This window comes from Tamandua tetradactyla, chromosome 2, assembly GCF_023851605.1.
Source record: "Tamandua tetradactyla isolate mTamTet1 chromosome 2, mTamTet1.pri, whole genome shotgun sequence".
NCBI lineage: Eukaryota > Metazoa > Chordata > Mammalia > Pilosa > Myrmecophagidae > Tamandua > Tamandua tetradactyla.
The window spans coordinates 206,189,708-206,209,358 of NC_135328.1; the positions used below are offsets into that span (position 1 = coordinate 206,189,708).

Sequence of the window (19,651 nt, forward strand, 5' to 3'; positions counted from 1 at the left end):
TTTCACACAAATCAGTTTTTATTGTTAGATCATCATCTTTTGTCCAAAAAACAAAGTTTATTAAGATGTCTTAAATCTAGCTTTATTTACATATCCTAAAATATATCTATGTTTCATGCCCTCCTTTTTTTTTCCTTCACCGCCCCCAAAATTCTAAGCTAAATAGCAGCAGCAAATCCCTAAGTGCAGAAGATTCTAACTCCTTCAAACATGCTCCATTTCACTGAAGTTTTCCTGCCTGGAAAAAATACCAAGTCTCAGGTGGATGGGATTTTATTCTTACCACAGAGTGGGTGTGATTTCATGGGAGGCTCTTCCCCCAGCCTCCAAATCAGAGGCAGAGTTATGTGCTTGAGTCCTAGGTGGGAGATGAAATTCTTGTACTGTGAGTAGCAGGCGCAAATCACCAGCCCACCACCAGCCCCATCTGCCATGGTCAGTGACTGCAAGGGGTGCCACTTGCTTGGGTCTGCTCAAGGCATTACAAACCCCACTTGATCTTTCCAGTCAAAGGAGTGGGTGGGCCAAACCAGGATGGTACTAAGAGATTTTGCAAAATATTCAGAAATAGCCTATTCTACAGTGATCTGGGTGGTGTGGGATGCTGTTAGGAAAAGGCAAGTCATCTTCAGAAGAAATGAAACTGCTGATCTCCCTTGCTAGGAAATACCAATTTGCTAGAAGTAACATTTCCAACCACATCCCTTATCTATGTACAAAATGCCCCTGCTGCAACATTGATTTGATATGCTTCAAGAACACCTTGTGATTCCTGCCTTTCTGTGTGCCCAGGAGGACATGTATCCCCTGTGCTCTGGGGGAAGAAGGCACCCAGAATGCTTGTGTGTTCCCTACTTTGAATGGTGATTTGGCCATAAAGGGAGTCCAGATGATTTGTGGGAGTCTCGTGGAACTCATAATACAAGAGAACTTTGGCAAAGTGTCCACATTCACCACTTCAGAGTTGGAGAAACAGGACTCTATTTGTAATATACAATATACAAAGTGGCTACTGGAAAAGTACATGCTATCACATGTACTTCATGTCAATCAACCAGACGCTTGGACACGAGGAGTTTCGGTGCTGGCCACCAAGTAACACTAAACCTCCTCCTTCCAGAACTCACAGAGAATGGGGGCACCGCTGGTATTGTTCCAAAGGAGCCTCTGTGTTTGAAGTAGGTGGGACACTGACACTGGGAAAGGAAACAATATATCCATACCACAGGTAAGCCAAGGGGGTCTTAGTACAAACCTGTACGGACTTGTAGGCTTGTATATTTTAGAAACAAAAGATTCCATTACTGGTAACATTGGCTTTTCTGAATTTTGGAAGTATTTTACATACACAGAGTAGCTGCCAAAAGTTGAAAACCCAGTAGCTACTGGGTAAAAAGTAGCTGGCTAATCCATGGTTGTGGAAGCAATTTACTTCCCAGCTCTAGGACTACTTCAAAAATGTTGATGTATTGAGGGATTTGTATTGGCAAAATAGCTATTCTTTTTCCTGATGTCACCGAACGCAAACAGCAATCCCCAAGAGCCTCTAATCACCAGAGTCTATCCAAGGGGCTTGCTTCCCAAGATAGAGTTGATGATCTGTTTCCTAAAGATACTGGCAAGAATTACAAATGCCAATTGGACAGTGCCTAAACCCTGGTCATTTACCAAACTAGAATTCTCTCTGGGAAGTGTTTAATCCTGCATCAGATACAGAAAGGCAAACTATTGGCCTTGGGAGAGTGAGAATTCACTGTAAAGGCAAACAGGTGCTCCAAAAAGGACCATTATGTTAGAAGGACCCAAAACTCCAGAAAGGTGCAGGCCTGGTAACAGCTGTTGCAGGAACAACCTTATAGCCTACTTTACCACTCCAGTGGTGGAGAAAATTTAACAACTAGAAGACAGTCTTAACACACTCGACTTATGTGCAAATTTTGATGCTTCAAAGAAGATGCTGTGAAGACAAGGTCCTGATAATCACAGCTGTGCTAGATTCACATGGCACTTGGAACCAACCTGCCCAGGAAGCCATGAGCAGCCAACCATGCTCTTTGCCCAGAGACCCAGGACCCTGGACCCCAGCTGGGTGGCTGTGGAATCAGGGCCAACCCTCCCCATCTTCCTGCAAGATGCCCAGCACTGACTTGTGGGGAATTCTGCACTCTTGCAGAGATTTGGTGAGGTCAGAAAAACTTCTCCTGGGCACCTCCATCGTCTCGATGCTGCAGTGGTGGTAGGTGGTCTCGTTCTTCTGTTCAGCCGCGGCAACAACGGTTTGTAAGTCATCAGTCGGCCGGAAATGGCGTACAAACCTTTGGCCTGATGGTGATCTGACGGCAAGCAGCAGCCGTGGCTCTTGGTCTGATGGTTCCTCTAAGTTTCCAGCCCTGGAGGAGGATTGTGTCTTTGTTTGGATGATGAATTTCCTCTCCAGAGGACAAATGTGAGCTCTAGAATCTTCCTCGCTTATCTTCTTGGTGCAGGTCTCCTCTTGGTAAAGAGTCTTGATACTGCTCAGCTGCAGTGAGCTGGCCTTTTTCACTACCATTTCCACAGCTCCCTCCTCCCCCAGGTTCTTTCTGTTGATGGAAGGAAGGACTGGATATTTATTGAGAGAAGAGGAAGCCCCAATGGGCACCTGCTGCAGCAGCTCAGGGATCTCATCAGGAGCTCCCTGATTTGGAGATTTGGGTGTGCAGGCCCCTGGCTTCTGGCTGCTTGGCGACTCGCAGGTAATGGCTGGAGGCGGAGAAGCTGATGTATTATGAGAGCGCCCCTCTGCGCCCTGGGATTTGTGCAGACTTGGCCGTGTACGCCCCTTGGCAGATTTGGGCCTTGTAACGTGCATGTTCAGTGGGTCTGGTTGCCAAATGAAGGTGTCAGCTGCTGTGCCAACAACACTGCTGCATTCAGGTGGTACTATGTTCACAGGGGCTTCTGTGGCCATTGCTTCTCAAGACCCCTAAGGAAGTGGGAAGTAATAGAGGATTAAACTTCCTGGGACTTCTGGATCCAAGCCATTTGCTCCCCAAATGCCCAGAATATGCACCAAAGGGCCACATTCCAGGGGTCTTCTCCCTGGAATTCTGGCATTACGGAAGGGCATCAGCTGCACTGCATGCATGCATTCATTTTAGGCACCTGGAACACATCAGTGAACTAAAGTCCTTGCAACTTAAATAATTGTGAGAAAAGACAGGCATTCAACCACAAATAAGAAGGTACTTTCAAAGAGTAATAACTACCATGAGGAAAAGAAAAAGTATTAGACCAGAGAGTGATTAGTGCGGGGACTAATTCTTATTATTCCAAGAGGGGGGTCTTTAAGCTGAGAAACCAGAATGGGGGGGAAAGGAACAAGCCATGTTACAATCTAGAGTAGGGGTCAGCAAACTTTTTCTGTAAAAGTCCAGAGAGTAAATATTTTCAGTTTTGCAAGCCATATGATTTCTGTTGAAACCATTCAATTCTGCCACTGTAGCACGCAAGCAGTCATACGTATCCTTAAACAAACGACTGTGGCTTTGTTCCAATAAAACTTTATATATAAAAACAGGCAGCAGGCCAGATTGGACCCAAAGGCCATAGGAGTTTGCCCACCCCTGATCTAGAAGAAAAGTGTCCAGGTGCGGGAAGATCAAGGGTAAAGTCCTGAAGCAGGACAGAGTTTGTGTGTTCCAGAGTCTGCTGGCTCCCAGGGTGGCCTATACCATCCCACAGAGGGGGAGGCATAGTGGAGTGTCACCACTGCTGCCTTTGCTCCAAAGAGTGAGAACAACCTTGTTAAGTTATGAAGCAGAGAAACCAGGTGGGCTTAGCATCACTCAGGAGCTGAGAGGGGTAGACTGACAGACTCTCTCTGTACTCCTGTTTTGGAAGCTGCCTCAAGCAAGGGATGAGCTCATTATTTACCATGGAAGAGCCACATTCTTGGTCCCCATTGTCCCTTTCTCCCCTGGTCTTACCATGCTCCCATCTAGCCATAGTTCTCCCTTATTTTGTGTTCCTTTCTGTCTTTTAATTCAGCCTTGCTAGGTGGCTCTATAACAACCACTTAATGCCATCCCCCTGCCCCACCACCCTAACTTTGTCACCTCCTGCACTCCAGAGGAGTGGGGATAGGAGAGGCTTCACTGCTGATCTGGCTACTTGCCAGAGCTCACCACTGGAGATTCTAGACCAGGGGTTGACAAACTTTCTCCGTAAAGGGTCAGACAGTAAGTCTTTTCAGCTTGTGGGCCATACAGTCTCTGTCCCCGCTACTCAATGCAGCTAATGGCAGAAGTAGCCAGAGACAGTGCATAAATGGATGGGTATGGCTGGGTTCCAATGAAACTTCATTTATAGACACTGACATTTGAATTCATAAAATTTTCATGGGTCCAAATGTATTATTCTTTTTATTTTCAACGATTTTAAAATGTAAAAGCTATTCTTAACTCATGAGCCACACACAAAATAAACAGGTGGTGGGTCGGATGTGGTTGTGGGCCCCAGTTTGCCAACCCTCGTCCTAGACCAACTCTAAAGGGGAATCTGGGCAAATCCTAATTCAATAGATGAGGAAATGTATGACCCAGAAAGGTAGAGTGATTGCCACCACCACCCCCACCCCACCCCCATCACAAGCTAGTGGCAGAGGCTGAAATGGAATCTGTGACTTGTGACACCCAATCTTGTATCCTTTGAACCCAAACAAGCCGCTGCTTGAGAACCAAGGCTTGGCACCTCTCCCAGCACTCATCTAGTCTCTTTGTGGTAAGCTGAGTGTATTTTTGTCTTCCCAACTACCTGTAAACAGCCTGAGGGCCTCTGCATTTGGATTCCTCATAGCTGGTGCTCAAGAGTGCTAGTTAAACAGAATTCATTGTATTGAAGCATGGTGGGAACCAGGGGCATTTCTCTATGCAGGCCTGGAATTGCCAAATCCTGTAACCTCCTCTTTCACCACCACATTGGTGGCCCCTTTACTAACACTGTTTCCACCACCTCCTACTCTCAGTTCCCAGTTGCATCCTTCCCAGAATATCTCAGACGTCCTGCTGCTCTCCCTGCCTCCCGCTGAATCCTAACCACCACTGAGGCTGCTGCTTCCTCTGCCCACAAGCTGACCAGTCTCTTCCAGCCTTCTAAGGACCTGCTGTAACCTCTTCAGGGCTCAGGGTCTCCAAGGAACAGCATGTTTGGGGGGTGCAAAGGACACAGATATGGTTCTCACAAGTCTTGAGTCCTATTTCAGAGTCTGTGCCTAGCAAGCTGTGTGACCCTGAAGCCATCACTCTGCCTTCCTGATCCATCACTTCCCTCATCTATAGAGTTAGCCAGAGGAACTTGATGTTGTTACTTAAACTTCAGTTTCTTTATCTGTAAAGTAAGGACAGTAATATGAGATAAAGTAGGTAAGACCTACAGTACAGGCTTAATTAAATGCTATGTTTTCTTTTTTCTGTTTTGTTTTCTGATTGCTTGTTTTGGTGCTTTCTAATATTCTAGGTCCAAGAATTACCTGTTGTTTCAGAGCTATTCCCCAGGGGGTCCTTGGGGGTCCCCTCCTAGTCAACTCTAACCACCTGGGTGACTCACAGGGCACACACCTGTCCACCCACGGCCCAGAAATTCCATGAGGTTGATTTCAAGAAGCTACTGCCTATGAAATCAAAGAATGCTAAATAAATACCTGTGTTTATTATCACTTCCCTTCTAATCCCCCCTTTCACCTTATACTCACCTCGCTTCACACTCGCAAAGGCCCCTCCAGCCCACAAGCCTGAACAGTATCGTTCAAGTACCTTAGGCTTGGTACTGGGTCACTACTGTTGTGTGTGTCTTACTATTATGGCCCAGTTTGGGGGGGGATCCTCTTCTTCCCCCCTTAAAACAACCAACCCAACTACAACATCACAGTCTATTCCTAAAGCCCTCGTCAGTTCACACTGAACAAAGCGCCGTCTCAGCTCTATGCCTCACTGCAGCTTCTCACAGACTGAGTCGCTGCGTCCCCCATTCCCCCTTCCTCCTCTTTCGCACCCAATCTGGCTGCTGAGAGTTCAGGAGCCTTCTCCTTGGGAAAAATCTTGGCATTAAATAAGCTTCCTTTCTCCTTGTTAATTTAATCTATTTTCTGATCAACTGTGAAGAAGGTGTCGTTTCCCCCTCCCCCACTTTAATTTTAGGGTAGCTCTAAAGTCTCTCACTTTTAATTAAGCAGCTCTGCACTTTAACTTGGGACAGCAGGAGAAACTCAGAACGTCCAACTGTCCTACCAAAGACAAGCTCAGCTGGTAAACCCACTCGTCCCTCTCTGCAACCCCCCCTCGCGGGATGGCTATTAATTTGCCACAGCTTCTACAGAATTATCACAGGCTCGGCTTCCAACTCCCACACACGCCTGGGGAAGGCTTAACTGTCAGTAAGTTTGGTAACTTAGAAACCTCTTCCTTAACAACTTTGATGAGGAAAGTCATGTGTTCTAACAGGCTCTCTGCTGGATTATTTTTAACAGTTAGACTTGACTATTGCATGCACTTTCTCTACCTTTTGGTACTATATAATTATCTGTGTTCAGGGGGTGTCATATTCAAGACGCCCTGGTCATAAGATAACATGACTGTGAGCTATCTTAGAGAAAAACCTCAATTATGACTAATTCCCATAAGCCCACTCATGGTTATTTAGAGACTAACACCTCCTTCAGGTAAAACCGTTATATCGAACCTGCTTTCATAACCCACTGCCTCCACTCCAGTGCAGGGACCATCTGTTACATGGAGGGAGCACCAACTCTCCCCAGCATCCATCACATGGACAGGGGAGGTGGGAGAAACAGGTGTTTGAGGATATGAGCCAATTGTGCCTTTATATCCACACCTTGGGTCCCAAGCTTGGCCCATCTCTCTGAGTGCAGAACGCTTATTTTGCATCTGTCATTATCCCTGCTCAGCTCATTTCACCACCTCGAGGCCTGGCAGACTCTCAACCACAAAGTGAATTGACAGCACTGAGGCGTAGGCATCCATCAAGCTGCCAGCCGAATAGGCAAGTGGCCTGTTTACTTAAACACAGTAGTTGCACCCCCAGAGCCTGCTAGGAATCAGGAAACAAACATTAATAACTATCTCCAAGAAGTTGTCAAAAGGGTAGCTGCCCATTCCTTAAGATTTATTACCAAAGCCACTGGAAAGAGGGAAAAATTTGTTGGGAGAAGCCAAAGCAAATTTGCTGCTTTCTAAGAGCACCCCACCACCATAGGGTGAGACCCCCTATTTCACTTGCAACCCAAATCTAAACCTACAGAAAATGCAATAAAATATACCCACCCACATACCATCTGCTGGTATATATCAAGGATGCACACATTTGAATTGGTCTTTTAAAAAATGTTTATCGGTTAATATTATCCCTGGCCAACTCCCCACCTCTCTTGGGAGGCATCCAGGATGAAGGGATGAAAACACTTAAAAGAACCAACAGGAGATGGTAGTTGGCCTGAGAATGAGAAAACTTTGGTATCATTCCCAGTTCTATTGCGGACTAATGATTAGAATACTCCCGCCTTGCACAGTGCCACATTTTAAAGGGGGAGGGGAGAAATTGGATCACAAGCCACCAAGTGATCAAAGGTTTGGAAAGGAATTGGGGATGGTTCCAGAAGCAAAGAGGTACAGGGGTTGGGGGGAGTGTGGAGTGCAGAGGATAACAATTATTTTCCAGTACAGGGCAACCCTAGGAGGAAGCAAGCTTGAGCAGTATAGAAGGGGGGATTGGGGAAGAGTTAGAGAGAAAGGTGACGGGTGAAAGAGGACAGGTGGGAGAGGCTCAGCTTTGGTTCTGGGCTCTTGGAGTGACTGGGACGCCCTTCGTCTTGCTGGGTTTCAGCACCCCTTTGTAGAGCCCAGCCAGGAGGGTTTCCTAGGCCTCTGGGCTTCTACAGAGCCTGCAGTTTTCCCTCTTCAAAACGGTGAGCTCCAGCCAGGCTTGCTTTGCCCCTGGGAAGTACACTTCTCTCAAGGCCCCTCTCCTGTGTCCTGGGTTTGCCCCTCGGAGCCGGGTCTGGGGAGGCCCGCGTGGGCGATGGCCCCGGGGGTGGGGGTGGAGGGGTGGGGGAGCCCAAGCCCTGCCGCCAGTGCGGCGGCGGCGCTCACCTCGCAGCTCCACTCCATCCGCCGCCTTCGCGGGGCTCAGCTCCTCCGGCTCGTCCAGCTGGTAAACAGCTCGGGTCTCCCCGGCAACCGCCGCGGGTGGGGGGCACGTGCTTCCGGTCTGACGGGCTCTGGCCCCGCGGGGCCGGGAGGGCTGGGGGCCGGGGCGGTAGGCTCGTGGACGGCTCTGCCGGGAACCTCCAGCCTGGGTTCTCATCTGCCTCCTTCTCACCTCTTCTTCCTCACCCCGCTGCCTCCGTTTCGCATCTCCTGGGGGAAAGTGCGAGCAAGGGACAGGAGCTCTGGCCTGGGTGAGACTGTCTGGGTCGCAGCCCTTCCCGTCTTAATCCCACTGGGTGACCTTGGCTCAGGCCTGGACCCACGCAGTGTCCTCCGCTTTTAGAATGAGGGTGTGGGGCTGGTTGATTCCTGCCAACCCTAGAATCGGAGAGTCTGCGTTTGGGGCTATCTGTTTGCCTTCAGGAGCAGGACCACCTGTCTGCCTTCTCTTCTCAAGACAACCTTTTCAGGCTGCCCTGCTTCTTGACTGCATTTCTACATTAGCCTCCCACTGCAGCCACATCCTGAGCCCTCTTATCAATTGCATCCGCAACTGCTTGGGCAACCACTTCTAACCACAATCTCTTCTACTTCCAGCCACTTAAGCCACTTCTACTATATTTGTTTCTCAACATCTTTGAGACTTCCAGTCCATGGACAGCCCTGCTTTCTCCCTACCTTCCAGCCTGCCTCTTCCCTCTCCTTTGTGTCGATGGTCCAACACCTCAGCCACTCTCTGGCCACAATCCTCCAGGCCCTCTTGTCCTACTCCCCTTCCATTCCTCATGCTGATGCAACCCCAACCCAAATCAGTCCAAACATCTGCCATCTCTCCCTACACCCAGGTACTGAAGAAAATCTTGACCAGCCCCACACATTGGCCTGACCTCCAACCTCAGCTGGACCCTCAACTTTAGACAGCAATTCTCCCATGTTTCCCAACTCAGTTCTCTCTCCATCTTCCTCAATGGCTATTTCAAACCTTGTCTTCTGTCCTGAAGCCTCCCACCCATCTCCTCCTCCCTCTTGGAAGATAGCCATACCTGTCTCTTCAGAAAGAAAATAGAAGCCATAATGGGGAAACTTTCCCAGTTTTCTGCCAAAAATCAGACTTACACACTGCCTGCCTTTGCCTCCTTGCCTTCTTCCCTCACTCCCGTTCTAATGAAAGGGGAGCTGGCCTCTGATTGTCCAAGGTTAACTGCTTCTCCATGGGTGCTCTGACGCCCATTCCCTCCCACACGACCACACATATACACAGCCTCACTGCACTCCAGGCCTTTACTCCTGCTATCCCCTCTGCCTAGAAGATTCTTTCCCACCCTCCCAGCTCATCCCCTTCACTTGCCTGCCTGATTCCCATTCACCCTTCAGATCCCAGCTGAAATGGATGAAGTCTTTCTTCCAAGATGGAATTAAGACAGGACTGTTGTTGGCCAGACTCTGTTCTAGATGCTTGGTTCATACTGATGGGTAATTTAGTGATTATAGTATTTGAAGATGATGCGAGTAGTCATTGGAGATCCAGATTATCAGAGGAATGAATCAGAAGGTGTTATTTAGCATTGGAGCAAAATATTTGCCATCTGGCCTGTCCGGGGCACATGGACACAGGGTTGAGATATGAACAAAGCTCTGATCCTGCTTTCAAGAAGTTCCCAGTTTGGCTGAGGAGGCCTGTCCCATGCCGACACAGAGTTCCAAATCAGATTATTTTCATTACAATTTGAGCCAAGGGCGGAAGAGCAGGCACAGGCCGGATGTGAACGTGTGCCAACTTGGTCGGCACAGACAGGAGGTTTCTTGGATCTGGAAAGAGGGATCATCCCTGCAGTGGTATGTCTCCCTAGCTCAGAAAGGAAGCTCCTGACCATGGGAGCAGCTGGTGAGGGCCTGATAAGATTGCCTACCAACCTTCACCCACCAGGGAGGCATCTGAAGCCCCAGAAAGGTGCAGGAGATGGTGGTTTTGGGAGCTGTGGTTTTGCAGCTCAGTGCTTGCTTCTTTCTTATAAATGATTCTGTCAGATATAGTTAAGTGACGCTCTTCAGCCCTTCAGCGCCCACCCGCAAAAGATTAAAGTGGATTCTTCATCAGCTATTTTAATATCACCTAAGAATTATGCAATCCTTTGGAAAATCAAATTGGTTTCTCCTCCCCCTTTGTGTGTGTGTGTGTATATGTGTGTGTGTGTGTATGCACATGCAGTGGGTTGGTAATTATGCCCAGGCTCTGTTTAATATTCAGCGGTCTAGGCCTTTGCTTTCAGTGTAATGTAGCACACAGCCCAAGGCTAAGACCATAGGGAAGGAAATTAAACTGGCCAGTCAATTGCTGTGCTGGCCTGGTCTTTGAAGGGAAATTTGACTTTGCTCCTTTCTCTCCTGTCCTTTTTAAAAGAGGTTGTTTTCAAAGAGCGGGCCCTAGAATGCCTGGTCTCAAGAATAGCCACAAAGTAGATTCTCAGTAAATAAATACAGAGGTCCGAGCCCTGCCAACTTAAATATGGACTCAGCTTCCTTTCTGGCTATGACTTGCCTGCTCCCCGGTCCTTTCCCGATGCTCCTGTCTGCTTGTTCCCAGATGGGCCCATCTCTAGTGTCTTTGCTCATGCCTGCCCCACCCTGCCTCCCTTTCTTGAAGTTAATCCAAACTTAAGATGACATCGTAAAAACTCTCTCTTCCATGAAGGCCTTTCCTGGCACCCCCATCATTTCCAACTTCACGTGCTGTTTCCTGTCCTTTTTAGTCCAGTGAAACATATTAAGCACCCTCCCGCAGTCAGACATCCACAACTGTCCTCTGTGGGCCCCCTTTGCCTTACAACTGAGTCTCAGGACCTTCCAGCTAATGAGTGGTAGGACCATTTTAGAATGCAAGTCTAGCTCATTCCAAAGCCCACCCTGCACCCCAGGGGCCCTGACATTCCCACCTGGCACTCTATCTATACCCTCCTACTGCACAGTCACAGGACTTGTAGGCATGGCCTCTGGAGTCAAGGCATGAGTTTGAATCCTGGTTCCAGCACCTGCTAGCCAAGGACTTTGGGCAACTAATTTAATGTTTCTGAACCTCACTTTCCGTATCTGTAGAATAGAGATGTTAAAGTGGCATTATTATGAGGGTGAAATAAGGTAATACATCTAAAGGTCTTAGCACAAGTATCTGGCATTTGGTAAGAGCTTGGTGAGAGGTAGGGATTATTATCATATTGTTTTCTTTTTATACTGTACATCTCCTTCAGGAGGTTACAGGCTCTTCAAGGGCAGGCCCCGGCCCATCCTTCCATCCCATGATAGATGCTCAGTAAGTGAGAATTAAATTAGGGGTGGTGGTGGTGATTTCACAGCTGGCTCTCCCACTGAGCAGTCCAGCAGACTGCCGTTGCTGCTCCCCAAGGATATGTGGCTTGAAGCCTAAATGACCTCCCCCAGGGCTGGTTTGAAGGCAAGAGTTCTCATTTCTCAATAATCTGTCCCCAAAGAGCATTTGGCCCCATTTTGAACTAGTGCCTTCTATGTTTCGGAGTTCTTACCCAGTGCCCCAGTGTGCCACTCTTTCTGTCCTTGATCCCATTGAACGTATCGACTGAGATCCTGAATGACCTTTAAGCTGAAGGTGAGCTGGATAGAAACTCTGGGAGAGGGGTAAGAGGCTAGCACCATTAGCCATGTCTCATGGTGAATCAGCTTCTTTAGGGGACCTGCAAAAGAGAAGTTTCCAGACCCTGAAAACTTCTGTTTTCAAGTGCTGCAGTTTTTATTGATTTTCCCCATATTATTGGAAACCTTCCCAAAATGTATTGCTGACTTTCCAGGTCTTGTTGAGCAAAACACATCAAACGTGCCACTCACCTTGGTGCTGTTTGCAGGAGCTTATTGATTCTTGCTGCAATCCATGGGGCCCCAGGGTCATTGTTTCTGCCTCACAGCTCAAGGAATCTAAGACGTAGGGAGCTCAAATCGCTCTGCCAGTAAGTGGCAGCTCCAACCCACTCCTCTGACATAGAATCCTTTCCCATACCTCCTCTGTAGTCTTTTGCACAGCATAACCTTTTCTTGGTTACTCAAAGTCAATAATTGCACTACAGGTACAATGCTATTGATGTGGATAGAGACACTTGCCCAATACCCAGCAGCCCCAGGTTCCCGGGCTTTGTTAGTTTTACTCATTCCTCCCTTGCCTTCCTCCTTGGAACATCTACTCTAACTCCATCCCTGTTCGACTGCTGGGTCTAAGAAAAAGAGGCTGAGCACCTTATTAGAACTGTAACAAAAGTAAGAGCATTGTGGCATCATAGCTTCTTGGGTTGCTTTTGGTTTTGTTTTCTCAGCTGTGTTTTAGATCAGGCCGACTGTTGGATCAATCGCCCACAGGCAAGCAGGAGAACCCCCCCCCCCCCCAAGGGATTAGAAGCACGGGCTTTGAGACCTAAATCCTGGATCTGTCCATTTGCAGAGCAAATTCTCTGACCTCTCTGATTCTCAGTTCCCTCGTCTGTAAACTGGGATTAATATTATCTGCCTCTGGTGGTATTCAAAGAAGTATTCAGAAAATAATTCACATACCATGCTTAGCCCAGTGCTGTATTCAGTAATTACTGTTTTTATTTCTGTAACTTCAATGAGAAGACTCTGATCATGCATTCATTCATTCCTCAAATAGTTATTTATCATCCATCTCTCTGTGTTGAGTTTCCTTATCTTCAATTTGAGGGTAATCATAGTACTTATCGAGTTGAGGGATGTAAGGATTAAATGAAAAAATATGTGCTATATATCTTCACAGTGCTATGAACTGTGCAGGATATAAAATAAGTGCCATACAGATGTCACCCATCATCATCGTTATTATGAATTTGTGCCGGGCACTGTGCTAAGGAGGCACTGGGGATAATAAGGTACACAAAGTAGACTCGACCCTTGTTCTTATGGAGTTTGCGGGCTCATCCGTCCTTATTTTCTCCATTGGCAGAAAAGCCAACAAATGCTTCGTCACTGTCTATAAAAGATGAATGGATATGTTTTGCAGATGAGCCAGAAGGTGGGTCTTGGGACCTCCAGCTTGCTGGTGACGGTCCTCGAGACTGGCATGGAGTCCATGCCATCATAGCCCCTTGCCCGTTCTTGCCCATCAAGCCTCTAGCCCTCTGGCCCTGTGCTCATGGCCTTGTTTCAGCACAATCCAAAGCACCCCCAAGTGATCAGTCACACAGAGAGAACCACACCTGTCTTGCCTGCTTCACAGTTGCGAGGGTCGTGTCCATGAAGATGCTCCATGACCTTCAGAATGCCACGTGAATAAGAGGTCAAGGCAGGGAGTTCGGTGAGATGGGAAGTGCCCTGGATTTGGAATTTGGGACCAGAGTTTAAGTCCTGGCTGTACCACTTAGTAGCTGTATGGATCTTTGGTGGGTAATGTCTCCTCTCTGAGCCTCAGTTTTCCCACCAGTCAAATGAAAAAGCAGTCATACCTACCTAGTAGGGTTGTAGTGAGGATTAAATGAGAGCAAATACAAGTGTAAGGTAATTCAAGGCCCAGCTCAAATGCCACCTCTTTGGGGAAGCTTTCTGTGACCTCCCAGGAAAGCACACTGCTCTTTCCTCTGCTCTTAGAGGCACTTATTTATATGACTGTTAGAGCTATGCTCATCTTTGCACGGGGTCTGAGGTTGGGCTCCCTGGACACAGACTCAGAGATGGAGAAGTGCGTTGCTGGGGAGGCTCTCAGGAGATACACCTGCCAGGAAGTGAACAAAGTAAGAATAGGTAACAGAAACTGACACAGAACAGTGCTGCTGCTTCTGAGGCCTCTGCCTGTCCTCCAGGGAGCTCTGGCTCTGGGATGACCTTTTAAAGTTGTCCTGAAGGAGGCAAGGGAGTGTCCCTTTAATCACCACCACAGCCAGGCAATGGCCAGTAGTTACCATTCCTTCCCCCAAAGGGCCATAACCTTGGGCCAGCCAATTCCCTGCGGCAATGAGAGACCCAGCTGTGAACCATCAGCAAGTGCCCATACCCCAGCCCAGAAGAGAGGGTCTGCCAGAGACGGTGCCAAGCATTCAGAGAACAAGGGGGAACCAAAGATAGAATTTGTCTTCATGAAACTCTTGGTCTATATTTAAATACTTACCTATTTGGTCTCCCAGCTGTCTCAGAAGCCCTCCCTGGGCCAGAATCGTAGCTCATTAGGAGAGCACATAGTTGGTGTTTACTAAGAGTCTGTCCGATTTCACTTCCAGTAAAGCAACCAAGACCTTTCTTTGTCACTCCAAAGAGTCATTGCCTGCTCGTTCAAAAGACTTGAGCTCTGTCTTCATGGAGTAAACCTGCACATGATAATTCTTTTTCAGACTCAAAAGAGACAAAAGAAGCATGACTATAAAGCTGGAAACTAATTTTAAAAAAGCATCCTGTGCAGCATTTGAAATGAGGGTTGACCGAGACCAGCCCTGGTTAGGGCCCCAAATCCAGCAGGATTTTGCCAAAGAAGGCAAAAAATAGCGAAGGCACTATTTTAACTCTCCCAGGGCTCTGTAGCAAGATACTCATTTTGCAGTTTTCCTTGGAAACATTGCCACAAAGTGTAAATCTCGCCAAAGCTCCCCATCTGCCAAATCCTGTGGGCTCAACTGAGCTATTGTTCATGCTCCAAGCCCTGCCATTATTAGATTTGGCCTGATTTAGGAGGGGAACTCATCGAGATTACTTATATTCAATGAAAGCTGTTAACTGGCCACAGGCAGGCGCTGCGTCAGGGACACTGAGTCCATCTCCTTCTCTGTTGTCCTGCAAGAAATGCACCTGACCCTGATGTCATTACCATTGCTAGTTTTAGGAAGAACAGTGTTTTCACACCTTACGCCAGGTGACACATAGTGCAGTCTTACTTTCATGACCGAGTCTGCGGAGTAGATGGCTGTGTGAGTGCAGGGAAATTAGTCAGCCTCTCTGGGCCTCAGTTTCCCCCTCTCTACAATGATAATAGGATCTACATCTAAACTGTTATGAGGGATAAATCATCTAATACCCTTGGAGCACTTAAAGAGAATATAGTGCCTGGCATTTAGTAATCTCTTAATAAATGATTAAAATTATTGGTAGGTATTTTTATCTCACTTTACAGGAGAGGAAACCGGGGTTCAGAAGGGTCTAAGTTTATGGATGTCAAGGAAAGGAAACGCCATGGGACTGCAACGGAGGTAGGGCTGGATGTTTTTGAGCTGGATTTCCATTATGAACAACATATATGCCTTGTAAACTTGGGAACCGAAGGAATGCTGAGGTCTCAAAAGAGTAAAAATGAAAGAAAAAACTTTGTAACACACACACAAAGCCTTGAATTTTTCAAACGATAGACCCTTTTTATTTTTGCATTCAGGGCTAATTACCACAGAGCGCATCATATTCAGAGATAAGGAGGTTCCAGAAAGATGTCTGTGATCTGAGCCCCCGGCTGAGGGCTGTCGGAGGCCCGCGCTGCGCCTGGGGTCGCGCCCACACGGCCCGGCCTCCCTTTGGTCCTTTCTCCACCCCGAGCAGGCGCCCACCCGGCAGGGCCCGCGCGCACCCAGGCCACGGCGCGATCGCGGCGTCTCCTCCGGAATGAAGGTCGCCGCGGTCCTTGTCATCTTCCTCTCCTGCGGTGAGTCATCCTTCAGCTGGGACAGCGCCGTGGGCTTTTCCTTCTGTCTGTCCTCGGGGCGGCCCCTCCTGCGGTGGTGGTGGGCGAGGGAGGCTCACAGGCCCTTCACAGGGAAGCCGGTAGGGGAACAGGCTCCCTCCGACGTCCCCCTGCCAATGCTCTTCTCTAAACTGGTTCTGCATAAGAACCCGTGCTGGGGTCTCGTAAAACTTCTAGGAATCTGAGGCTGTGACCCATCCATGAAGAAAGGGGGTGTTGCTGGTTTACCACTGCCCCACCCCAGCCTTTTTCTTCCCCTTTGAGCGCTAGTCACCTTGACTTAAAGTCCCACGGAGTCCACAACAAAAATGCAGACATGTATCTAGCTAATTTAGGAATGACTGATTCTTACCAGAAAGACCTTCTCACCGTGACTTACGGGAACATTGGTGGTGATAAATGATTGCTACTGTGAGATTAGATTATGTGCCTCTGCAAAAGGAAAAAGAGCTTACTAGGAAAAAGTTTGGGATGGGTTGGAAAACTCTTAGATTCTTTTGTTCGATTATTTGAGCAGAGATTTGTCAAAATCCAATCTTCTTATTGTTTTACCAGTGAAGCCAAAACTTTTGAATTTTGAAGTCATGATGGGGTTCCCTTTCCCTTTAGTCCGCAGTGGAATTTACAGTTCCCGATATCGTGGAGGACCTGACACAGGAAGGGCGACCCAAAGATCTGTGTCTGAATATGGTTCAGCCCTCTCTCCTGGGCTGCCCGGGCAGTAGTTAAGAATAAAATAAAATAAATGAGTATATAGTAGCAAGGTAAGGCACCTCCTGTCCTTTCCCAAACCTAATCCTTTTCCTTCACATAAATATAACCACTCTTAAGAGTTTGGTATGTGTCCTTCTAGCTCTCTACACACACGTACACATTTCAAACATTCTAATAGAAAAGGAAAGTATGCTCATTGTAGAAAGGAAAAAAAAATCAAACAGAATAGAGGTATATAAAATGAAAATTGCTTGCTTTTCTGCTTACCTCCTCAATCTCATTGCCTAGAGATGCTGCTATTATAGGTAGTATGTTGCCAATACACATAATTTAGTTATTATCCCCCACTGGTGGACCTGTGGGTGGTTTCCAGTTTTTTAGTATCCCAAATAGTGCTGCAGTGAACATCCGTGTACATATATTTTTGCCCACTTTCATAAGCATTTTGTAGGAGTAAAATTGCAGGTTTCTGCCAATTTCACTTCTAGATATAAACCTGAAGAAAGTGAAAACAGGACTGTGAACAGATATTTGTTCATCGCAGCATTATTTGCGACAGCCAAAAGGTGGAAACAACCCAAATGTCCATCGCCGGATGAATGGATAAACAAAATGTGGCCCTTTCTGCAACCGATCCCCACAATATTATTCATCCTTAAGGAAGAATGGAGTTCTGAGACATGCTGCACCATGGAAGAACCTTGAAAACTGTGCCCCATGAAATAAGCAGGGACCATAAGGACAAATATTATATAATGCCACTTATAAGACATGACAAGAAATAGCAACCTAGCAGAGAATGCAGTATGCTAGAGTATCCTAGGTGATAGGAACAAGGGGGATGGGGGAGTATTCATTTGGGAAAAAAGAAATAATTAGGGAGGCTTCTGCAAAAGAACCCAAACTTCAATAATGCTAAAAAAAAAAAAAAAAGATTTGCTGGGTCCACATGTATTTGCCATTTGAAAAAAAAATGGGCTGAAGGTAACTTTCCTGCCCCTTCAACAGTGATACTCCAACGTGATCGTTAATGGCTGATGACATTTGCAGGAGTGGGGACCTTTGTCTTTGGACTTTTCCCATTGACATTGCATCAGAACTGAAGATGGTGATTTTTCCCTTCTTGGAGGGTGACTGTGGGTTGACAGTAGAGCGTTCACCTAGAGAACATGGAAAACAAGTTCTCATCCTGGTTTAGCAAGAAATTAGCTGTGTTCCAGGGGTAAACCCGACCCTAATTTCTTCCCCATTTAAGGGCCTAATGATCCCAGCCATACTCACACTCCACACTCTGGGGATCTTGTGGCATCCCCAATGCTAAAACACTTTAGTTAGGGAAAGTCAAGGCAGCATTATTTTCATGGCACCTTCTTTTCTCCCTTGTTTTCTCATTGGCAGCGATGGCCCCAACCCACAGCAGCTTCTGGCAGTTTAAAAGGATGGTCAAACACATCACGAGGCGGAATGCCTTCTTCTCATATTACGGATATGGCTGCTATTGCGGGCTTGGGGGCAAAGGGACCCCTGTGGATGACACTGACAGGTGACAGCAGATGGCTCCCAGGCCTCCCCCTTTGCATTCAAATCCATGCTCCAAGTGAAAAAGAGGATATTAGGAATCTTGCATTGCAAGAAACCAAGATAACGCAGGTGAATTTAAGGCGGGGAGAATGAGTACAATTGAAGGGCATGTCTTAAGGAACCCAGAGCAGGGCTGGCTTCCTGGGTATGTGATCTGGGCAGTCACACCTGGCCTCATACTCAGAAGAGCCCTGAGTTTGATTTATTGCTCCACTAATACTGTTTTGAAATTCTTAATTATTTTTGAATGAGGGACCCCATGTGTTCTATTTGCACTGAGCCCCACTAATTCTGTAGTTAGACCCACCCAGAGCCCTAAAACCTTTTTCACTTTGCAGTCTTCATGAAAAATGGGGTTTTTCCATCAGCTCCCTAGATCTTAGGTTTCTGCATTTAGCAAGAATGTCTTTCTGTCTGTCTGTCCCAAGTCCTTATTCCTGGAGAGAGAATCTGAGAGGCGCAGTTTGGGAAAGTTGTCCATCCAGGTGTGTCACCTGATATAAATCTGGCTGCCAGGATTACGTCAAAGGATAGAAAGAGGATGAGTTCACAGAAAAAGTGGACTGGCATAATCTGGTGAGAATGTGGGGAAGTGGGAAACAGGATCATTTGTGTGTTACTTCATACAAAGGAGTAAGCACGCAAAATGGCTTGTTCCTAGACACGGTCAACCTGGCATGGATAAATGTGACCCATGGAGGGGGCTAAAATACCACTCCTGGAGCTTAGATCCTCTACACTGGGTTCATGGGGTCACAGAATATTCTGGTTGGAAGGACCCCAGAGGCCTGGAAGGGAACTGACACTTATGAAATGCCCACCATGTGCCAAGCACTGGAATTGGTGATTTGCACAAGTGACCTAATTTAATCTTCATGGCAATTGTACAAGGCTGTGTTTCCATTGCCATTTTATAGTCAAGGATAATAAGGCTCCAAGACCAAGGGTCCCTAAACAAAACCTGGTCAAAGACATGTTTCTCTTAAGGGGCAGGATCAGAATCTGTACAAGAATCTGACTATTTTAAAGTCTATGCTCTTTCCTTTACACTCTGTCCCTATGCTGCCCAAATCCAAAGGTTAATTGGGAATCTATCACTATTAGGCAAAGATGATAAACAGCAGAGCCTGATACCAATCAAAGCATGGGGACGCTGCCCAGTGCACACAATGACCAATCCTGCGACACTGTGGTTTCAAAAGGAGAAAGAGCTTTATTGCAAAGCACAAAGTAAGGAGAACAGGGGGATTATATGGACCTCAGATCTGTCTCCCTAAAGTGCAGCAACTCTGAGACTTTTATAGTAATCAAAGACTTGTGGGTTTAGGATAATGAGAATAATGGCTCAAGATGACAAAGTTAGAGACAGTCTAATTATTGGGAGCGTGTGCACACTGATTACACGCTTAGTCACAAAGCGTGTGTAAGAAAATGGCAACCTTAACATGATGACGGCTGTGGTTTTTAGTAT

At 47.1% G+C, this 19,651-nt stretch overlaps 2 protein-coding genes across 7 annotated transcripts in view; one reads left to right on the plus strand and one right to left on the minus strand.

Annotated features, from left to right (window-relative positions):
• On the minus strand, positions 1-8,257 carry UBXN10 (UBX domain protein 10). Its single transcript, XM_077151021.1, has 2 exons — positions 8,145-8,257; positions 1-2,965 (listed from the first exon to the last, which is right to left on the minus strand). Exon 2 carries the CDS (start codon positions 2,948-2,950, stop codon positions 2,102-2,104), a length of 849 nt encoding a protein of 282 aa, XP_077007136.1. The 5' UTR covers positions 2,951-2,965; positions 8,145-8,257; the 3' UTR covers positions 1-2,101.
• PLA2G2C (phospholipase A2 group IIC) overlaps positions 7,566-19,651 on the plus strand; it is a 24,218-nt gene continuing 12,132 nt past the window's right edge. Inside the window, exons 1-4 of one of the 6 annotated variants that reach the window (XM_077151022.1) lie at positions 7,587-7,661; positions 15,328-15,403; positions 15,583-15,846; positions 17,998-18,142. In XM_077151022.1, the coding sequence (XP_077007137.1) occupies positions 15,807-15,846; positions 17,998-18,142 (185 nt within the window). In that variant the 5' untranslated portion in view covers positions 7,587-7,661; positions 15,328-15,403; positions 15,583-15,806. Of the gene's footprint in view, positions 7,662-8,099; positions 8,206-8,288; positions 8,453-15,327; positions 15,404-15,582; positions 15,847-17,997; positions 18,143-19,651 lie in introns of those variants that run through there. The other 5 variants (XM_077151024.1, XM_077151023.1, XM_077151026.1 and 2 more) reach the window with 5 other exon arrangements.